This window comes from Microcebus murinus, chromosome 6 (assembly GCF_040939455.1).
Source record: "Microcebus murinus isolate Inina chromosome 6, M.murinus_Inina_mat1.0, whole genome shotgun sequence".
Classification (NCBI taxonomy): domain Eukaryota; kingdom Metazoa; phylum Chordata; class Mammalia; order Primates; family Cheirogaleidae; genus Microcebus; species Microcebus murinus.
The window spans coordinates 39563120-39583393 of NC_134109.1; the positions used below are offsets into that span (position 1 = coordinate 39563120).

The 20274-nt window shown below is 32.3% G+C and overlaps 1 protein-coding gene across 3 annotated transcripts in view; it reads right to left on the minus strand.

Moving 5' to 3' along the window:
- Positions 1 to 7546: 7546 nt before the first annotated feature.
- LRRC9 (leucine rich repeat containing 9) overlaps positions 7547 to 20274 on the minus strand; it is a 119205-nt gene continuing 106477 nt past the window's right edge. For 2 of the 3 annotated variants that reach the window (XM_076003995.1, XM_012785674.3), the window contains 4 exons: positions 18180 to 18320; positions 16613 to 16757; positions 12719 to 12890; positions 7547 to 11470 (listed from right to left, as the gene is read on the minus strand). In XM_076003995.1, coding sequence (XP_075860110.1) covers positions 11431 to 11470; positions 12719 to 12890; positions 16613 to 16757; positions 18180 to 18320 — 498 coding nt within the window. In that variant the 3' untranslated portion in view covers positions 7547 to 11430. Of the gene's footprint in view, positions 11471 to 12718; positions 15292 to 16612; positions 16758 to 18179; positions 18321 to 20274 lie in introns of those variants that run through there. The other variant, XM_012785676.3, reaches the window with a different exon arrangement.

A 20274-nucleotide genomic window follows, 5' to 3' on the forward strand; every position in this document is an offset into this window, starting at 1 on the left:
AATCTCTTACGAACCTTCTGGTTCAAAGGCCAATTTTTTTTTTTTCTTTTTTTTTAAGAGACGGGATCTCGCTATGTTGCCCAGGCTGGAGTGCAGTGGCTATTCACAGGCCCGATGCCACTACTGATCAGCACTGGAGTTTTGACCTGCTCCGTTTCGGACCTGGGCCGGTTCACCCCTCCTTAGGCAACCTGGTGGTCCCCCGCTCCCGGGAGGTCACCATATTGATGCCGAACTTAGTGCGGACACCCGATCTGCATAGCGCACTACAGCGCAGACTCCTGGGCTCAAGCGATCCTCCCATCTCAGCCTCCCAAAGGCCAATTTTTAATTGCTTTAAATAGTTTTACAATAGCCTAAAATGTAGTGGCTGCCTTAAATTAGCAAACAATATAAGATTCAGTGATAGTGAGGATTTAGTTAAATGGCATTCTTATTTATTCATTTATGCATTAGTGAACAGTGTGTGTTTACTAGGTGATAGGCAATTTGTTAGAGGACTAGTGATACGTAGAGAGGAATAGTACCCCCTATCCTGGGCCCCACTTGTGAGAGGTGCTAGGGTAATACAAATCTATATGATTACTTTTGAAAGAAGTTTAATGACATTTATTAAAAGGTATGCACTCTAAAATCTGCGTATCTTTTAACGGATTAATAAGTATTCAAAAGAAGAAAAATGATTCATGCACCTATATGTTTAATGCATATTTCTGATACTAGAAAATTTGAGCCAACTTGAATGTTCCAAGTTTCAATGATTAAGAAAGTTACAGCATTTCCCCTTGGTTGAATATAACACAAACGTTAAAATTATAATCATATTAGTTTCATAATACCATGGAAAATGCTTATAATGTGAAAAAATAATAAAAATTGAATAAAATATTAAAATTTCATAAAAATCTTAAATTAGAAAACTTGAAATTTTCAAAAATGATAGTTGTATTAGCATGGAAGTATCTCAATGTCTGTTTTTGAAATATCATATGTTATTTAAAAATAATTAATGAAGTAGTTTAATGTATAAAAGTCCTGAATTGCATGTAGCCTTTGTGTGTTACTGGTGATAATGTAAAATGGCACAGCTGCTGTGGTAAACAATGTAGTGGCTCTTTAAAAAATTAAACATATAACTACTACATTCCAGTATTTGCACTTCTGGGTACCCAAAAGAAGTGAAAGCAGAAACTCTTAACAGATATTTGTACACCCTTGTTCATAGCAGCATTATTCACAATAGCCAAAAAGTAGAAGGAAACCAAGTATTCATGACAGATGAATGGATAAGTAAAATGTGGTATTATATACAAACAGTGGAATATGATTCAGCATTAAGAAGGGAGGAATTTTTGACTCATGTTACAACATGGATGAACCTTAAAGACATTATGCTAAGTGAAATAAGCCATGCACAAAATTATACAAATGCTGTATGATTTACACTTATATGAGGTACTTAGAGTAGTCAAATTCATAAAGACAGAAACTAAAGTGGTGGTTGCCAGGAACTTATGGGAGGAGAAATGGGAGTTATTGTTTAATGGGTACAGAGTTTCAGTTTTGCAAGATGAAAAGAGGCCTGGATGTGGGTGGTGGTGATGGTTGCACACCATTATGAATGTACTTAATGCCACTAAATTGTACACTGAAAAATCGTTAAGATGGTGAATTTTATGTGTATTTTACCATAATTACAAAAAATTAAAAGTTAAAATGGTAAATTTTATGTTCTGTATATTTTACTACAATGAAAAATATTTTTTAAAAAGTGGTCCAGAAGCCATGGATGGATTTCTGCATAAGGATCAGAAGTTGAAAAGGGGGCTAATTTATAGAGTAAGAGTACAGCACAATAAAAAATTGAAATGCATAAAGCAGTTTGAAAAAGAATTTCAAAGGTAAATATCAGATTATATTGTGTTAAATATGTGATTTGAAATCCATTCTTGAGTATTTTTCATGCTTTTATCTAAGCTCATGTCTGTAGATAGCAGCAAAAAATATAATTGTCAGACTGAAATGAACTTTGAATTCTCAGTTACAATTTTAGAGGTGAAAGAGATGCTTGCTTTAGAGGTAAGAAACCAAGGGTCCAGAGAAGTTAAGATTTTATAGATAGGTAATGACAGATCTGTCTAGAATTGATCCCTTGACTTTTATTACAGTGTTATTTAGGCTTGACACCACCTCAGGCAGGGCAGATTTTAAAATATTCTTGAAAAATAATCTCATGAAAAATTCAATTATTTCTTCCTTATTAGGAAATCCTTATACTAAACATGAATTTCCTATGCTATAGCTTACATCTGTGTCTTTCACTCTTGCTTTTGATAAGTTTTTTACATTCTCAAGGAATTGTTAACTTCACAGCATTTTCTTTTTTCAAGGCATAGGTTCCTTTGATCCTAAGAGAGGTTGCATTTTCCTTACTTTTAAAAATAATCTCATTTATGAATCGTTGCCCAAATATACTTCCTACCCAACTCTTATATTAAACTGTATTTCCTCATATTACAGTAATCGTGGGACTTAAAATAGAAATCATATTGACCTTATTATCTCCTAGATCTTATGCATTGTATTGAGTTAGAACACTTTTTCTGGCAAGGAACAGAAATTAGACCCCCCAAAAAAGGATTTATTGGCTCATATAATTGGAAAGTCCAAGAGTACATCTTAAGGAAAGACTGCATCCAGAGAATCAATACTGCTTTCAAGATTTTCTGTCTCTCTGTCTTGATTTGCATTGCTTTATTCTTTAAATAGACTCTCTCCTAGTGGTAGGCAAATGGCTGCCAGAGCTTCAGACTCACATCTTCCAGTTAAGCAACTGCAATAGAGGAAAGAAACCAAAGATTTTTCTTCTAGTGTCTATATCTCAATTTCAGGTCCTGTAATTGGCAGCTCTAACACTAACACAGTGCAGGAGGAGTTTCCCAAAGAAATCTGAAGAAAGGGGGCAAGAAAATTATCTAGGCAGAAAAGAAAGATCAATTCCCATACCAATGTTTTCCCACTTTAGAGTGAAGCAACTTCTTTTCTTTTAATTCCAGATACATTAAACATCAATGCTCCTATTCAACCCCATTATAGTGTTTTAAATCATTTAACACAGGACTTCCCAACCTTTTTGGCACCAAGGACCAGTTTCATGGAAGACAATTTTTCCATAGACAGGGAAGGGCAGATTTAATGTACTGTGTATTTGTTTCTTTTTGGTTATCCAGCACTTGAATCCCTTTCCTTTGGGGGATTTATCACTGTGAGAACCTTAGTGAGAAGGCAGGATACATCTACCTCCACAGAAGTAGAAAAATACAGATGCTTTTCTTAAACTCTCATAATTGAAGTTCTGGCAGGCTACCTAAGTTTGGCCATCTTTTTCCTGGGGCTTTCAATGTAGAGCATGGGAAGCAAAGAAGCAGGAATAGTTAGAATTCATTACGATGGGAACAGGAACATCCAGGGCCCATTTGCGCCCCTGTAGTGGCACCTATGTCTGGGGCAGCAGCAAGGCACTGGCACTGTAATGAAGTCGTTCCTGTTACAGACACTGCTTGTTGTGGCCACCCAGCATCCCTTGGTCTCATTCTATGAGCCTGGTTTTTCAACCTTTCTGTTGTGTGAACTATCCAATATGCTATATTGAGAGTAATTTTTTTTGTACCCAAAACTACTTACTGGAATATTCTGCTAATTTTTAGCCAAGTTATTTTGAATAATTTTGAATTATTTTCTCTAAGATGCTAATGATCGGTGAATTTAAGTCTAATTCTCTTTTCATCTTCTTAATGTATTTAACAGTTTAAAATTCTAGAGTTTATTCTTCTGTGGCCCTCTTTTAATATTGATGTTGAACCACTTTCAGTTACCCACTACTGTGACTCATTCAGAACCAATTACTTCCTTTATTTTGCCATCATCCATTTTATGCTCTCCTTTCTCATTTTTCATTGAGTTGTACCTTTCTGCTATAATTTTAATACAAAAGCCCTTCATATCGCTTTCCTGAAAATGTTTTTGTATCAGTTTGGATTAGGTGGAGTTTCATATAACAGAGAAACCATAATAACAATAGTTTAATAAGATATAAATTTGTTTCTTACCATATAAAATAAGTCTGGAGTTAGTTATTCCAGGGTTGGTATGGAAACTCCGTGGACTGGTGGTGGAGCAGTCCAGTTTACTAGGTCATCATCTTTAGGGTCTTTTTCTGCCTGGTCCAGCCAGAGTTCCTCCATTATAATCTTGTTGCAAGCCACAAGATGAAAGTAAGGGAAATTGTTATTCCTTTCCTTTTTAAGGAGACTTCCAGGAAGTTTCCGTATAACACTAACACATATGTGTCACTGGCCAAACAAATGGCTACATTTAGCTGATTACAAGGTAAAATCACTTAAATGTTTATGATCCAGTAAGATTATAACTAAATAGGAATAAAATTACTCTAGAAAGCATTATTTCTGCTTTGTTTTCATGTAATTTTCCTCATCTAGGCTCATAATAGTATCATTTTGATCTATTGAATATAATTGAATATAATTAATCTTTTGAATATAATTGAATTGATCTTTTGAATATAATTAAAAATAACTGATCAAAAGATTTGAAGTATCTAATATTAGAAACAAATATCTCACTATTTAAAATTATTTTTGAGTTAGAAAAGTAGTTTCCAACAAAAACTGTTTTTTTGTTTTTGTTTCCTTCATAATTTCCATTATGAAAATAATGCTCTTTAAAAAGTAAGTTTAGTTTTTATTATCTTTAACAGCTGTTATTGATGGTTTCTCTTCTAAATACTGAAGTGACTGAAATACTCATGTTGTAAGTACAAATTTCTACTCTTATTTTCTTATAATACATTGAAAAAAATCTGGAAATAGTACTATGCTAAAATAGTAGTATTGATAGTAATAATTATGCCAGAAAATCAGTTTTTGAAATCTCTGTTATAGCTGTCATTTAAATTCTTGATAATGTCAATATTAATAAGTTAATGCATAATCTTAAAAAGAAAATTAAAACATTTAATAACTAAACTATTAAAGGATGACAATTATGAGACTGATATTCTCATAATTATTCTTCTTGAGAGTTAACAGCCTAACCCTCTTAACATTAACAGATGTTTGGGCTTTAGTTTTATTGTATTTAGTTTCTATTTATAGAGGCTTTAGCATCTATTTCCATAAGTATACTCATACCTTCACTGAAAACATAATTCAACAGTGTAGTAGTGGCTCTATAAATATTAGCACCTTTGACTAACTAGAAAAATTATTTCAGCATCATAATAATTAAGGGAACACACACAAAAAGGCAGGCCAGAAGGTTATAGCCTAAGATCAGGACACTTTCTGAACATTTTTCTTCAGTTGCATTTCTCTAAAATTGTAAATTGTGCACAACTGTGACCCTGAAGCACTATAAAATGCTGAAAATAAAATTTTGTTTAATTTACTCTATTTCTTAAGGCAGGAAAGTATATCATACATTTAAGAAAAATTTTCCACAAGTGTACAAAATAAGTCTCATTGACTTTCAGCTAAATAAAAAATTAAACCAATTATTCTGAAGTATCCCATTCTATGAGTAACGTGTTATCTAGTTTAGTTTTCTATTTCAAGTTTTTATAATTGTACACTTGTACCTTTGCCACTAAATCTAAATTAGCCTTTTTTGGGGGGGAAGTAAGAAGTTTGACATAGTCTACTGATTGTTATAGACTATAATATTGTTACAATTATATGAGAACTGTGTGTTGTATTTTTACTTGCATGTATATGTGTATGTATTATAAAATTCACAGATGTATACTATGTTATTTAAAAACTCCAGTGGTGGCAGTTTTAAGACTATTTTGTTGCTAATAATGGCTTAATAACTAAAACAGAACAGAGTCCTTCATAAGGTAATGGGGAAATATGCCAATTTTTACTTCATTTCCATCTTATTGAAAGACTGCATTCATTCTCTTTTAGATGTAAAGCTCTTCATTCTACTATTCCTCAACACTCTTTAGAGAATTCCAGCTTGCTTTTCACCTATCTTTTAACAGTTTAACATAGATGGCTGGATCAAGCCCATTGTTCCAATTGTATGAAGCTTAAAAAGCTCTGCAGTATTTTACTCTTTCCATTGTATCTGGCTTCCCTGAGTGCTCTGCTCACTGCATTTTACTTGTACTCTCTGTTTTCTAAACCCATTTATGCCTATTCTTTCTGAAGACACTTGTTCGTATGGGAGCTCAAATTGACTTCTCCCCATTCTATTTCCTTAACTAAAAATCCACCATTAAGGTTGATTGAACTCTTTTAAAGCACATCATAAAAAATTGAAAGGCCATACGAAAGTAGGCTACCAGTGTTTGTAAATACCTGTTTTAAGACAAATTGATAGGAACGAATAAGAAATAATTGGAAACTTTAAAATGTTACTGATATATTTATATACATATATATTTTTACAGATTAGTCTTTTTTGGTTGTTCTGGGAGGGAGAGGTGAGTAAGGGCTATGTTCTAATTAAAGATGGAACAAATAGTAGAGCCAAACCACTAAAATTATTGAAAACATTTTCTAGAAGAAAATATTCATGTTTTTTAATAAACAAGATGTAAAACATGCAGTTCATGAATAAAATCTACAGCTATTAAAATCACACTACCTAGGGGGGAGGGGGGAGGGGGGAGGGTATATACATACATAATGAGTGAGATGTGCACCATCTGGGGGATGGTCATGATGGAGACTCAGACTTTTGGGGGGAGGGGGGAAAATGGGCATTTATTGAAACCTTAAAATCTGTACCCCCATAATATGCCGAAATAAAAAAAAATGAAACTTTGAAAAAAAAAAAGTAGGATAAAAATCATCCATGTTTTGCAGTTTTTTAAGCTACATTGAAGTAATTGAGTTGTAATTGAAAAATAAAAATTGTATTCATTTAAGGTGTAAAAAAAAAATCACACTACCTTAATTTTTTTTGTTTGTTTAAAATATAGTCATTGTTAACTTTATGGTTCACAAAAAGAGTAAGATTATCACTAACCTTTTTTCCTATTTATAATGTTTAAAAATAATTGCTAGTATGAAATGTTTTTAAACATGTAGAAGTTAATTATAAAATTAAAAACCAAGATGAAAATGTAGAATTTTATTAATATTTCTTAAAAATAATTCACAAACATTTCCATTTTGTTTGATCAAAATATAATTCATTAAAAAAACAAAATATGTTATCTCAATAGATTTTTATTCAGAGCATATGAAAATACTTTTATTTTTAATGATATGAGGAAAAATCTGTTCTAACTTTAAATTTAGCATTTCAGAATCACTAGTATTTTATGTGGAGAATGACAATGTTGATGAATTAGCTTTTTGATTTACCTAACAGAACATATAGTTAAAGTAAGGCTTAATGAAATATAAAAAATAGATAATTTCTATTTTCAAAGCTACTTCTAAGTTCCTTTGAATATACTATTTTATTTTTAGGTTATAACATTTCATGATTTTTTTATTAAATCATTGATTTTATGTTAATTTTAAGGAAAAATCATCATCGAACAAAATTTTAAGATAAAAAATGCATAAATTGAGTCTAAAAATGTCTTTTGAGAGAGAGAGAGAGCGCGCCGAATCCTAACCACTAGACCACCAGGGAACTTTAAAAATGTCTTTTGAATAGTTCACAAAACAATTTTATTCACAACTGAAAAAGTTATAGTAGAATGGTATAATTTATATTTATGTAAAAGCTTGTAGAAACAGAATATAACTAATGAAATAGCTGTGTATTTCTTGCTGACCTACTTCTAAAAGGCAACTGAGAACTTAGATGCAATTCAGCATAGGTTTTTCTTTAAAAATATTTCCATAATGGAGAAAAGTATAGAAAGTTGAACAAGGAAAGTAGTCAAGCACTTGGAAGTGGTCTACAGGCTCTAATTTTTACAGCAGAAGTGTCAAAAAACCCAGTCAGTTTTTAGCCCATAAACAAACTGTTGTTTAGATTCATTGAATAACCAAAGGAACTTTGCCATAAGTGCTTCTACTCATACAGAACTATAAATAATTTATTTCTTTTTATGTAAAATTTAGTTGAAGCTAAGAGGCTAGAGTATGACTAAGAGTAAGATCTATTGTATTAAAACATTAAACACTTTTCATAATGTATGTAGCTTATGAATAATGAAATGGCATGTTCCTTAAATATAAGGATTATTTTAAAACTAGTCATGAGTGGCTGCAAACACACATACTCAGTGCATACTAAATATTCTAGGCAATGGAAAAATAAACACCACATGTACTTGCCATCAAATTGGTACTAACTGATCAACACCAAGGCGCTCACATGGAAGTAATATTTCATTGGGTGATACTCAGGTGTGGGGGGGTAAACTTACACCTAATGGATGTGGTGTGTGCACTGAAGGGGGGAAGGGCATGTCTCTCGCCCTGGTTTGGGTGAGGCAAAGTCATTAATTGTAACCAAAATGTTTGTACCCCCATAATATCCTGAAATAAAAATATAAATATTCTAGGCAAAAATATATTTACAACCATAGTTAATTTTGTGTTAGTAGTCAGAAAAATCCAGGACTATAAAAATAGAAGTAAATAATAAAGTTCTTGTTGAACAATTAGTTTATTTTCATATATCTTCATATATACATATATACAAATCAGAAGATCAGTTTGATGTCTGTATTCACTTCATCATTGGAGGTTCCTGATCTATAAAGTCCCTCAATTTCTAGCTTTCCTGGTTGTTTGTGGAATTGTCCTTAATTGAAAACAAGTCATATAATCATGCATATGACTGCATGCAAAATAAATCTATCAAGATAATTGCTGGAGCAAAGAATAATGTTACTGTAGAAATTATATGTTTTCTCTAAGCAAAATACACTGGAACAGAATGAATAAATAATTTACAATCTTTACCTACATTGGGGCTCTATTATAGCTGATTAAAAAGCATATTAGTAATAATTATTTGCCAATTCCCTTGTAATTGAAAAAGCAATGAATTTGGTATTGAAAAAAAATATTGGGTATATTATGTACTCTTTTCCTTTTGAAGCCACAGCTTTTTTATATATAAATGGAGACAATTATGTCATGCCTGCTTTAGGATTGTTATTAGGATAACTCATTTAAAATGTTTGCCAGTGGTTTGTAAATTTGAAGTTGTTTTGTTGCGATCAGTTGCTCAGTGTGTTACAAATAATTTGTAACTATAACTTAAAATTTCAGTGTGTGAATTATTTACTTAAGAAATAATTTACAGCAGACCTAAAATCACTCTTATAAAAACATTACTCATGTTCATTTACATTTTCATTTGTTTTACTGAGTTGGAAAGGGATGGAGTTAATAAGCTATCACTTTATGAATTGCACATAACCAATAGTTTAAGTGATCTAGGTATTCCCAGGGGAGTTGTATATCATGTCAGTGTCATCTGCTATCCTGACAAAAAAAATTCAGAATGGCTATGCCAAATCATGTTAATAATCATTTCTCTTATTGCTTTTATATGAAATTATTTATTGTATATTTATATTAAAAGGTCCCTAGAGATTCTGTACAGCACTTAGCAATGCCTAAATATGTTTATTATTTTTCTTAGTGTCACTATTAAATTATGTATTAAAAATTATTTTAATTTCAAGAAATTCAGATATAATTAAAGTTTAATTAAAATTTATAATAATAAGATGGCTCCTAATTTAACAACATATACATAAAAATTAAATGTAAGATCTCAAATATATTAGAAATTCATAGGAAAAATGGCTAAAAGAAAATATGCCAAAATGCTAATGGGACGTAGCATAAGTTATATATTTTTCTGCTTTATACTTTTCTATTCTTGAACATTTTTCTCCTGTGAACACCTATTACATTTATTTTTCCCACAGTTTATTATTTAAAAAGACACTTTCTATTATAAAAGTATTATACAATCAGCATTTAACTTATACATAATCATGAAAGAAAAAAAAGCAGGTGATGCCCATTTAGTAATAAATGGTGAAGAGTAGACTGTGACAACACTGTAATGAAAGCAGTTGTCCAAACTAAGGGGCAACAAAGACATCTTCTGGACATCGTAAGAACTGCATAGTTGATTTTAAACAAAGGATCTTATTTTCACCTAAGTGTAATAGCTGTTTAAAAACCACACATTAAGAAGAGCAAAATCAATCTGTAATTAGTTTTGAAATTTTAAATATCACATGATTAAATTACAAACATAGCATTTAAAGTAGAAAAAATACAAAATTGTTGCATACACACTGAAATTATATAGTTTCCAAAATACCTTTAAAACTATTTTCAGATAGATTATAAAGTATACTTATTTTATTTTCATGTAAGGAGCATACAAAATATGAATAGTATGAAAACTACATGCAGTGTTGTACTAGTACTTTAAAAATTTAAATAGAACATTTCATGAATCATGGAATCCATTTATATTAAAATATGACTGGCAGTTATCAATTTAAAGAACTGTATTTAACAAATAAGCCAATTCAAAACCATGTTTGATTGATTTTTGATATGTCCTAGTACTATGCAATGTAATAGTTTAGAAAAATCATTTCCAGTGAAATATAATTATTAAAAGTCAAAATTTTAAATGTATGCATTCAGTTGGAACATGTGTTCTCTTCAGCCTGAAACTGCTTATAAAATTTTATCATAGTAGGCACAATTAATGGTTTGTATATGAAATAGGACTCATTTCTCTTATTCTTAGAGAATGAATGACTGGTTGCACCCAGTCAGCCACATTTAGGAACTCCAATGATGCCTATAATTTGCATCTCTAAACAATTTTGAGGGCAGACCTGCTTTGAGGGTATTTTTTTCAAAGTATAGTCCTAAAAACAAATCTATAGTTTAGCCAGAAAAACTCATCTTGCTTTAGTAATAGTTGTGTTTTGTAAGAATTGTATGCTTTAGTTTATGTAATCCCAAATGAATAGATACTCTGCAAATGAAAGGATGCTTATTTCCTGAAGTTATCTTTTCCTGATATCTTCATATGACAGGCCATAATGACATTTTATAACTAAATGCTTCTAATACCAGAACTAAGCATTTGATTCTTGGACTTTGTTTCATGTCACTTTTATCTTTTCAAATTGTTGTATGATGTAATAGGCCATGATTTTTATAATATAGAAATTCAAACAAATAAGATAACCATAAAGAAAGTTTGAGAGGTGATATTAAGTTAAATTCATGAAAGGTGATAGATAATCTTCATATGGAACTGGAATGTTTCAGTAACATAAGTAACATGATTTTTTTTTCACTGACTACTGTCTGCTAGTTTTTACATAAATACTAAACAGAAAAAGGTTTCTTGGTGTATGCATGCTTATGTTTCTTTAGGCAGTTACATTCGATTTGATCTTGAAAAGTTGCTCCCAGGAATTCTGTAAGAAATAAGATATTTATGTCAAATAATGGTGACTTGATTTCTTAATGCATAAGCTAACTTAAGGTAATTCTACAGTAGGTTAAGTTTTGTATTTTATATAGGTGCAATCTCAAAAATACTATAAAAAGAAAATGATCCTATTTTTGGCTATTTAAAAATTGGGTTATACCGAGGACTCAATGGTACACAACTAATTATAGCAGAGGGAGTCAGTGCAGCAAGAAGCAGGCCTAAGTTAGATCTGTGCCAGGTGGGTCACTTTAACAGATGAGTGGGAGCATGTGTACAAAGAAGCTGGTGGACAGGTAATACTTGAAAATCTAGGTGGACAGGTGTTGAGCAGCAGAGTGGATGCTTGATGAGAATTAGCAAGGCTCTTAGGCAAAGAGGTGGTAGGTCCAGACTGGAGACAGAGGCAAGTGGGAACTTTCAAGAAAATTTTGAAGAATTTACAAAAGTTTTGGCCTTTATGATTCATAGAGTTGAACTTATATGCCATTCAAAGTATTAAGTGAGCTGCTTTGCATATTCAGTGAGTAGAGTGAGTTAGGAGAAAATGCAATTAAAAGTAGTTTCCATGTAATTATTTCAAGGTTCCCTCACCAGTGAGCACTAGTACTATTTGAACATTATTTGACCTTGTTAGCCATTTCTGAGCCTTTTTGAATTATGATGTAAATACAGTGGACTTTGGGAAAGGTTTGGTGAATGTGGGAAAAAAGCCTTACGTTATCTGACAGATTTTCCCAGCTCCTGGAGTGAATATAAAACGGTATATAACAATATTTCCTATTTTTATACATAACTACCACAAATATGGAGAGTGTATATATATATATATATATATATATATAATTTTTTTTTTTTTTTTGAGACAGAGTCTCGCTTTGTTGCCCAGGCTAGAGTGAGTGCTGTGGCATCAGCCTAGCTCACAGCAACCTCACATTCCTGGGGTCAAGCAATCCTCCTACCTCAGCCTCCCAGGTAGCTGGGACTACAGGCATGCGCCACCATGCCAGGCTGATATTTTCTATATATATTAGTTGGCCAATTAATTTCTTTCTATTTATAATAGAGATGGGGTCTCGCTTTCGCTCAGGCTGGTTTCTAACTCCTGATCTTGAGCAATCCGCCCGCCTCGGCTTTCCAGAATGCTAGGATTACAGGCGTGAGCCACCGCACCCAGCCTGGAGAGTATATTTTTAATGATGAGAAATGATATTAAAGGACAGAATAGCTTTACCGTCCCTCATCTTGGTTGCTGTGGTACATTTGTGCAGTTGGGGATGTAATATTCTGCTGCGCTAAAAGAGATGGAGAGATATTTATCCCTCTGAGTTGCTGGAAAGCTATTTCTGCATGGATGCTCCGAGGATGATTATTTGTCAGAATCCCAGAATTCTTGTTTTTTTTATCTGAAATTAGGAATTCAGAAAGTTAAAATTATGAAACAATAAGAAACACTGAGTAATATAAGAATTAAGTAATAAAGTTTGGTTGTCCTTCAGCAAAATGTCTGCGATATATGTTTCATAACATGAGTTAAAATTTCAAAAAAATATACAGAATTGGAATATATTCCTAGCACTTAATGTGTCTTAAATTTCTGTGAGCTAGTGAATCAATCTGACCCTTTCTAGGTAATTTAAAAATATATAAATATCCAGATTTTCACGCTGTAATAAATATACAGATAAAGTGACCATACTTTTCCAAATAAAAATTAGAGCAGCAGCCAAAAGATAGAAAAAAATTGCAGGACTTTTCAGAAAATCCTAAGAAATAGTTGCATAACATGTCTTGAAAAAAGTTACAGGCATACCTCAGAGATATTGCGAGTTGGGTTCCAGACACTGTAATAAAGTGAATATTGCAATAAAGCAAAGTCACACAAATTTTTTGGTTTCCTAGTGCATATAAAAGTCATGTTTACACTATACTATTGTCTATTAAGTGTGCAATAGTATTATATGTAAATAATGTACATACCTTAATTGAAAATACTTTATTGCTAAAATATGCTAATGATCATCTGAGCCTTCAGCAAATTATCATCTTTTTGCTGGTGGAGGCTCTTGCCCCAGTGTTGATGGCTGCTAACTGATCAGGGTGGTGGTTGCTGAAGGTTTGGGTGGCCATGGCGATTTCTCAAAATGATACAACAATGAATTTTGGTGCCTTGATTCACTCTTCCTTTCATGAAAGATTTTTCTGTAACATGCAATGTTGTTTAATAGCATTTTACCCACAGTAGGACTTCTTTCAAAATTGCAATCAGTCCTCTCAAACTCTGCTGCTGCCTTATCAACTAAGTTTATGTAATGTTCTAAATCCTTTGTTGTCATTTCAACAACATCCATAGTATCCTCACCAGGAGTAAATTCCATATCTTTGCTCATCTGTAAGGAGCAACTCCTCATCTGTTCAAGTTTGATCATGAGATTGCATCAGTTTGGTCACATCTTTAGACTGTACTTCTAATTCTAGTTCTCTTGCTTTTTCTACCACATCTGCAGTTACTTTCTATGCTGAAGTCTTGAACCTCTCAAAGTCATCCATGAGGATTGGAATCACCTCTTTCAAACTCCTGTTAATGTTGATATTTTGACATCTTCTCTGAATCATGAATGTTCTTAATGGCATCTAGAATGGTGACTCCTTTCCAGAAGGTTTTCAATTTAATTTGCCCAGATCCATCAGAGAAATCACTTTCCATGGCAGCTATAAGCTTATGAAATATATTTCTTAAATCATAAGACTTGAAAGTTGAAATTACTCCTTGATCCATGTGCTGTAGGAGAGTTATGTTTGCAGGCATGAAAACAACATTAATCTCCTTGTATACTTCCATAAAAGCTCTTGGGTGATTAGGTACTTTGTCAATGAGCAGCAATCTTTTGAAAGGAATTTTTTTCTCAGCAGTAGGTCTTAATAGTGGGCTTAAAATATTCAGTAAACCATGTTGTAAACAGATGTGCTGCCATGCAGGCTTTATAGTTCTATTTATACAGCACAGGGAGAGTAGATTTAGCAAAATTCTTAAGTGCCCTAGGATTTTCAGAACAGTCAATGAACACTGGCTTCAGCTTAAAGTCACCAGCAGCATTAGCTGCTAATAAGAGAGTCATCCCATCCTTTGAAGCATTGAAGCCAGGCATTGACTTCTCTTCTCTAGCTATGAAAGTCCTGGATGGCTTCTTATTCCAACATAAGGATGTTTTACCAACATTGAAAATCTATTTTTTAGTGTAGTCACCTTCAATAATTATCTTAGCTAGATCTTCTGGATAAATTGCTGCATCTTTTACATTGGCACTTGCTGCTTCACCTTGAACTTTTATTTTATGGAGATAGCTTCTTTCCTTAAATTTCATGAATGAAGCTCTACTAGCTTCAGACTTTCTTCTGCAGCTTCCTTACCTCTCTTAGCCTTCGTAGAATTGAAGAGAGTTAGGATTAGGCTTTGGCTTAAGGGATTGTTGTAGCTGGTTTGATCTTTTATTCAGACCACTTTCTCTATATCAGCAATAAAATTTCACTTTATCATTCATGTTTTCATTGGAATAGCATTTTTAATTTCCTTTAAGAGCTTTTCCTTTTCATTCACAAGTTGGCTAAATATTTGGTACAAGAGGTCTAGCTTTTCTTCTTGTCTAGGCTTTCAACATGCCTTCCTGACTAAGGTTAATCATTTCTAGCTTTTGATTTAAAGTGAGAGATGTGTGACTCCTCTTTCCACTTGAACACATAGAGGCCATTGTAGGGTAATTAACTGGCCTAATTTCAATGTTGTTGTGTCTCAGGGAACATGGAGGCCTGGGGAGAGGAAAAGAGTTTGGGGAACGGCTGGTAGGTGGAGCAATCAGAACACACGCAACATTTATCAATTAAGTGCCATCTTACATGGGTGTAATTGTGGTGCCCCAAGCAGTTACGACAGTAATATGAAAGATCGCTGACCAAAGATCACCATAACAGATAAAATATTAATGAAAAAGTTTGAAATAGTGAGAGACTTAACAAAGTGTAACACAGAAATACGAAGTGAGCACATGCTATTTCAAAAATGGCACTGATAGACTTGCTTGGCGCAGAATTGCCACAAACCTTCAATTTGTAAAAATCACAGTATCTATGAAGTGCAATAAAGTGAAGTGCACTAAAACGAGGCATGTCTGTACCTAGGAAAAAAGTTGTGGAGATGAATCCAGGGTTTAACTAATGTAAAATAAATAAATAAATAAATAAGATATGACATTCCTGAAGCTGACTTTCTTCTGTTAAGCTATTAATAGTAACACCTTGTATGTCCAATTTTGCTGATAGTTATATTTCCTGGACAAAAGAATAACAATCCTAATTATGATTAAAACCTTTAAGTCATAAAGATGTGGAAGTATGAAAAATAAATTAGACAAAATATAATATCTTAGAGTAAATTATGCTGAGTTTCTTTTAACTGGGTTTCCTTTAAAAACTTTAAGCACATGGAGCAATCTGCTACTCTTTGTAGGCTATTAGATCATTTTATAATTATTGTGATGTCCAGTTTTACTGTCTAACAGTGGTCCGAGGACAAAGTGGGAAGTTAAAAGGAATGGAAGAGGTAAGCCCTGAGAGAAGGAGTAGCTTAGCCCTAATTTTGCCAAAATGATAGCCAGAGAAGATCTGGAATTAGGGAACAGGCTTATTCTAAACCTAAACTAAAATTTATATAATATTTGTATAATAGAATAAGCCACTTGTATGCTTATTTAAATTTTAATAAACTCCCTCCTTTAATATTCTACCTCTTGAAACTCTTCCTTGTTAGCTTCATGAATTCTTTCAAGAGAAAAGTGATCTCTTTGTAAAATATCCTTCATATCTCAAGATTTTATTATTATATTTTTACACTGCTGATTTCTCCTTTCATCAGGATGCACGAATGAAGTGGTTTTAGTAGTTGTTTGTTATGACATGCACAAAATGAAATAAAAGCTTTGGAAAGAAATGAGTTATATGAAATAACTATAGAACTTTAGGAAATGTAAATTAAAAACATAGAATTTTAAGTAATATTAGAAATCAAAGTGAGATTTTTGTTTCAAATGAAGTGTTTGTTTTACATTCTCTCTGAAATTCTTTGTCAAAATACCTTCAACTTCAGGAGTTAAAGAGAAGTCAGGTCCCAAGTAATGGGTAAATCCACCAGGCAGAATTACATTTGTTATCTTTATGGGAGGAGCTTTCCCTTGGCCAAGTGATCCACCATCCACAGGAGAGTTGGTAACAGGAATAAGCTATATAATAAAATAAAATAAAATTAATAGCATCTCATCCCCCAAACTCAGATCAATAGGTTTAGTCTTTATCACAAGCCCCATATGACAATCAACTTAAATTTTTTTTTTTTTAGTCAGGAGTTATATGCTTGCTTAAAATCAGAATTGGTACTAAGTAAAACCTGTAAAATCAATAGAGTCTTTTGAGCAGTTAACCTCCTTCAGAATCTTGTTCTGTTTTTTCAGGCTGCGTTGTACTCATCACTAGAATCTAAGGATTTAGATTCCAAAGGATCTTAACAAGGTAAGTGAAGAATTAAAAAATGAGAATCAAGACTTTTTCTCTTTGTAATTTTTTTTTTAATGAATAGGAATTTCTGGAAGGTAAGAGTCATTTGTCCCACATCTTTGCATTCCTCACATTACCTCATCAAGTGCCTTGCAGTTACCTGTTTTTCAAAATAAGCAAATAAAATGAGGACTAAGAAAAGAAACTTATAATAATTTTAATGAATGTGATAACACTCTTTAAACTATGTTTATATTTCAAACCTGTTGAGGATTAAGAGGCTTTTAAAAGAATTTCAGGAATCAGCAAATGGAGGAGAAAAGCATTTTAGGCAAAGGATTGTTGTTTTCTCTAGAAATTATGCCTGCTCTGCTTGAATTAAGACTGACCTTGTTTATACTTTTAAAATATGAATTCTGAACATATGATGCACTTTATTTAGAGTTATAGGCTTTGCTATTTGTGCAAAATTACCAATTTACCTCATACTTCAGTAAATGTTAGCAAGAACGCAGCTTTGTAAATGAATGTTAAGGTAGCAGTCTTTTTACTCTATTTAGCCAGTCTCAAATCCCCTAATTCCTTTGTGGAAGTTTCTTCCCATCAGTAATCTAGAATGCTGTCAAATTTTCTTCTGAAACCAAACCACCAAAATGTTTTGGTTTAAAAGGCAACTTTGGATTTCATTTATTTTTTCCTTATCTGCTATTAAAGAACAGCAGCTACTAAAGAAAAACATGTTAGACTGATAAACTTGAAAAGTTTTTGTACTGTGTCTCCTGAACAGCTAGTTAAAAGAAATAATGGCTTAATTTTGTTATAGTTATGAAAATAGTAATTAGTGTTGAATCTTTAGATAAAATATATTTCTCTAACATAAAGATTTCAAATACCCTCTCTATTTTACTAATCATATATAGATGAATCCCTAGCTTGTGTGTGTGTGTGTGTGTGTGTGTGTGTGTATGTGTATGCATGGTCTATTCACCAGACCAGGTTGCCTTTGATAGTAATCCCTAAATAGATACTAAGATCATCTACAAAAACATCATAGGTTTAAACATTTAAGTCAAAATGCATGATATAATGTAATGTTCATTTACTAATAATGTATATTTCAAGAAGAAAAGTGTAAGTAATACAGTTATTACCGAGTTTTTCTTTGCTTGTAGTTCAGAGAAGTGAAATTCAGCTTTTGCCCTATCATCTGAATTCACAGGAATTCCATCTAACATCTGTAAGTTAGGCAGTCGAAATATGAGCACATGGCGATGTAGCATTTTTCTACAAATCTGCATAAAGTTAAAAATAATAATTTATTCCTTAAAAACTCCTTTTATTTCAAAGATTAATCTTTATAGAGAAGGGAATTTAACACAGGTAGTAAAGATGACAGATAATAGCTACTTAATAGTAGTAGATGCTACAGTATGAACCCCCTTTTTGAAAGATTGCTCACTTTCCTATCATGCCCAATGAAGAATTTTTTTTTTAACTCAGGCTACCATTTATTGGTTTAGTCTCCTTTTAGAGTAAGAGTAGTATTCATTAACTACAAGCAGTCCCAGCTCATGAATGGGATTATTTTATGCAAGTTCACTTATAAGCAATTAACTTGAAACTTCCATGATATTTTTCTACAGGCACTATCCAATTTAGTTCAGTATACATCTACTGAACTGTATGATCCATCTCTTCATAGTATCAGCCTACTCTAAAAAATTTGCGTATGTACATAAGAAGGTGTGTAGAAAGAGTGAATAAAATAGGCCTGAGGCTGTTAACTTTAGAAGGATCTACTTGCAAGGATGGCTCTTGCTGGTGTTAGATATTTGGTATTTTGTGAGTGTTCCTGCCATTCCTTAACTGATAAGCTACTTCACTATGTCTAGACTATTCATACAAACAATATGATTGATGTTTAACCTATTTCCTTCTGGGAGTCTGCAATTTGGCACATGATAGGGAGAGGGTGTCTATGTGACCAGCCCCCAACAAAATCCTTGAATGCTGAGTTTCTAATGGGCTATCTTGGGTAGAAGCATAACACACAAGTTGCTGCATTTTTGTTGCTGGGTGAAGAGTGTGCTCCGTGTGACCCCTTGTGGGAGAGAAAGAACATAAGGAAGCCTGCGCATGGATTCCTCTAGACTCTGCCTGTGTTTTTTCTCCCTTATCATATAGCTATATATCCTTACTATGTCACAGTAATAAATCTTAGCCATAAATACAACTATATGCTGAGTCCATGAGTCTTTCTAGCAAATTTTTGAACATGGGGGTGATCTTGGGGACTGCTGACACAGAAAGTATGCAGCCTTATTTGTATTAGTAGACAAAAAAGAAAGAAGAAAAAAGAAACTATCAAAATGAAATGAATAAACTATTTATTTAAAAAATAATGTAGTAGCTTTATATACTAATGCAGAAATATTTCTAATACACGTAACTGAGTAAAAAACCTGATCACATTCTAGGCCACAAAACAAGTTTCATAAATACTAAAGAATACATAATAGACTCTTCTTACTAAAATATAATAACATTAGAAAGAAATGACAAAGGTAACTAAAAACACCCCATAGATTTGAAATTAATATTACATACATACATAACCCTCAATAATTCATGAGTTAAAGAAGAAATATTTTGGAAAATAGAAGATTTAAGAAATCAAAATCAGTAAAAACACTATATGTCAAAATGTTTAGGATGCTACTAAAGAGGTACTGTGTAACCTAAAATGGACTGATTCAGAAGAAATACTGAAGATTAATAAACTAGACCTACTTAAGAATGTTTTTAAAAAGTAAATTTCAAAAAACTAAAAGAAGGAAGTAATAAAGGGTAGAAATTAATGAAACAGAAAACAAAGAAATAATAATACACTTAATAAAACCAAAATATGGTTCTTTAAAGAAACTATTACAATAGAAAAACCTTTAGCAAGATTTATCAAGAAAAAAGAAAAAAAGCAAAAATCAAATTTAGGTATAAAAAAGTGACAAAAATACAGACACAGTGGACATTTAAAAAATTAATGAAAGCATTATGATAGCAATACATTTAAAAATTTAGATAAAAACAATTTTCTAGAAAAATATAACTTCTCAAGATTGACCTTTGAGGAAATCGAAAACATGATAGAAAGATAGAAAATAACATGTGATGAAGATGCAGAGAAAAAAAGGGAACTCATACACCATTGGTGGGAATGTAAATTAGTACAACCTCTACAGAAAATAT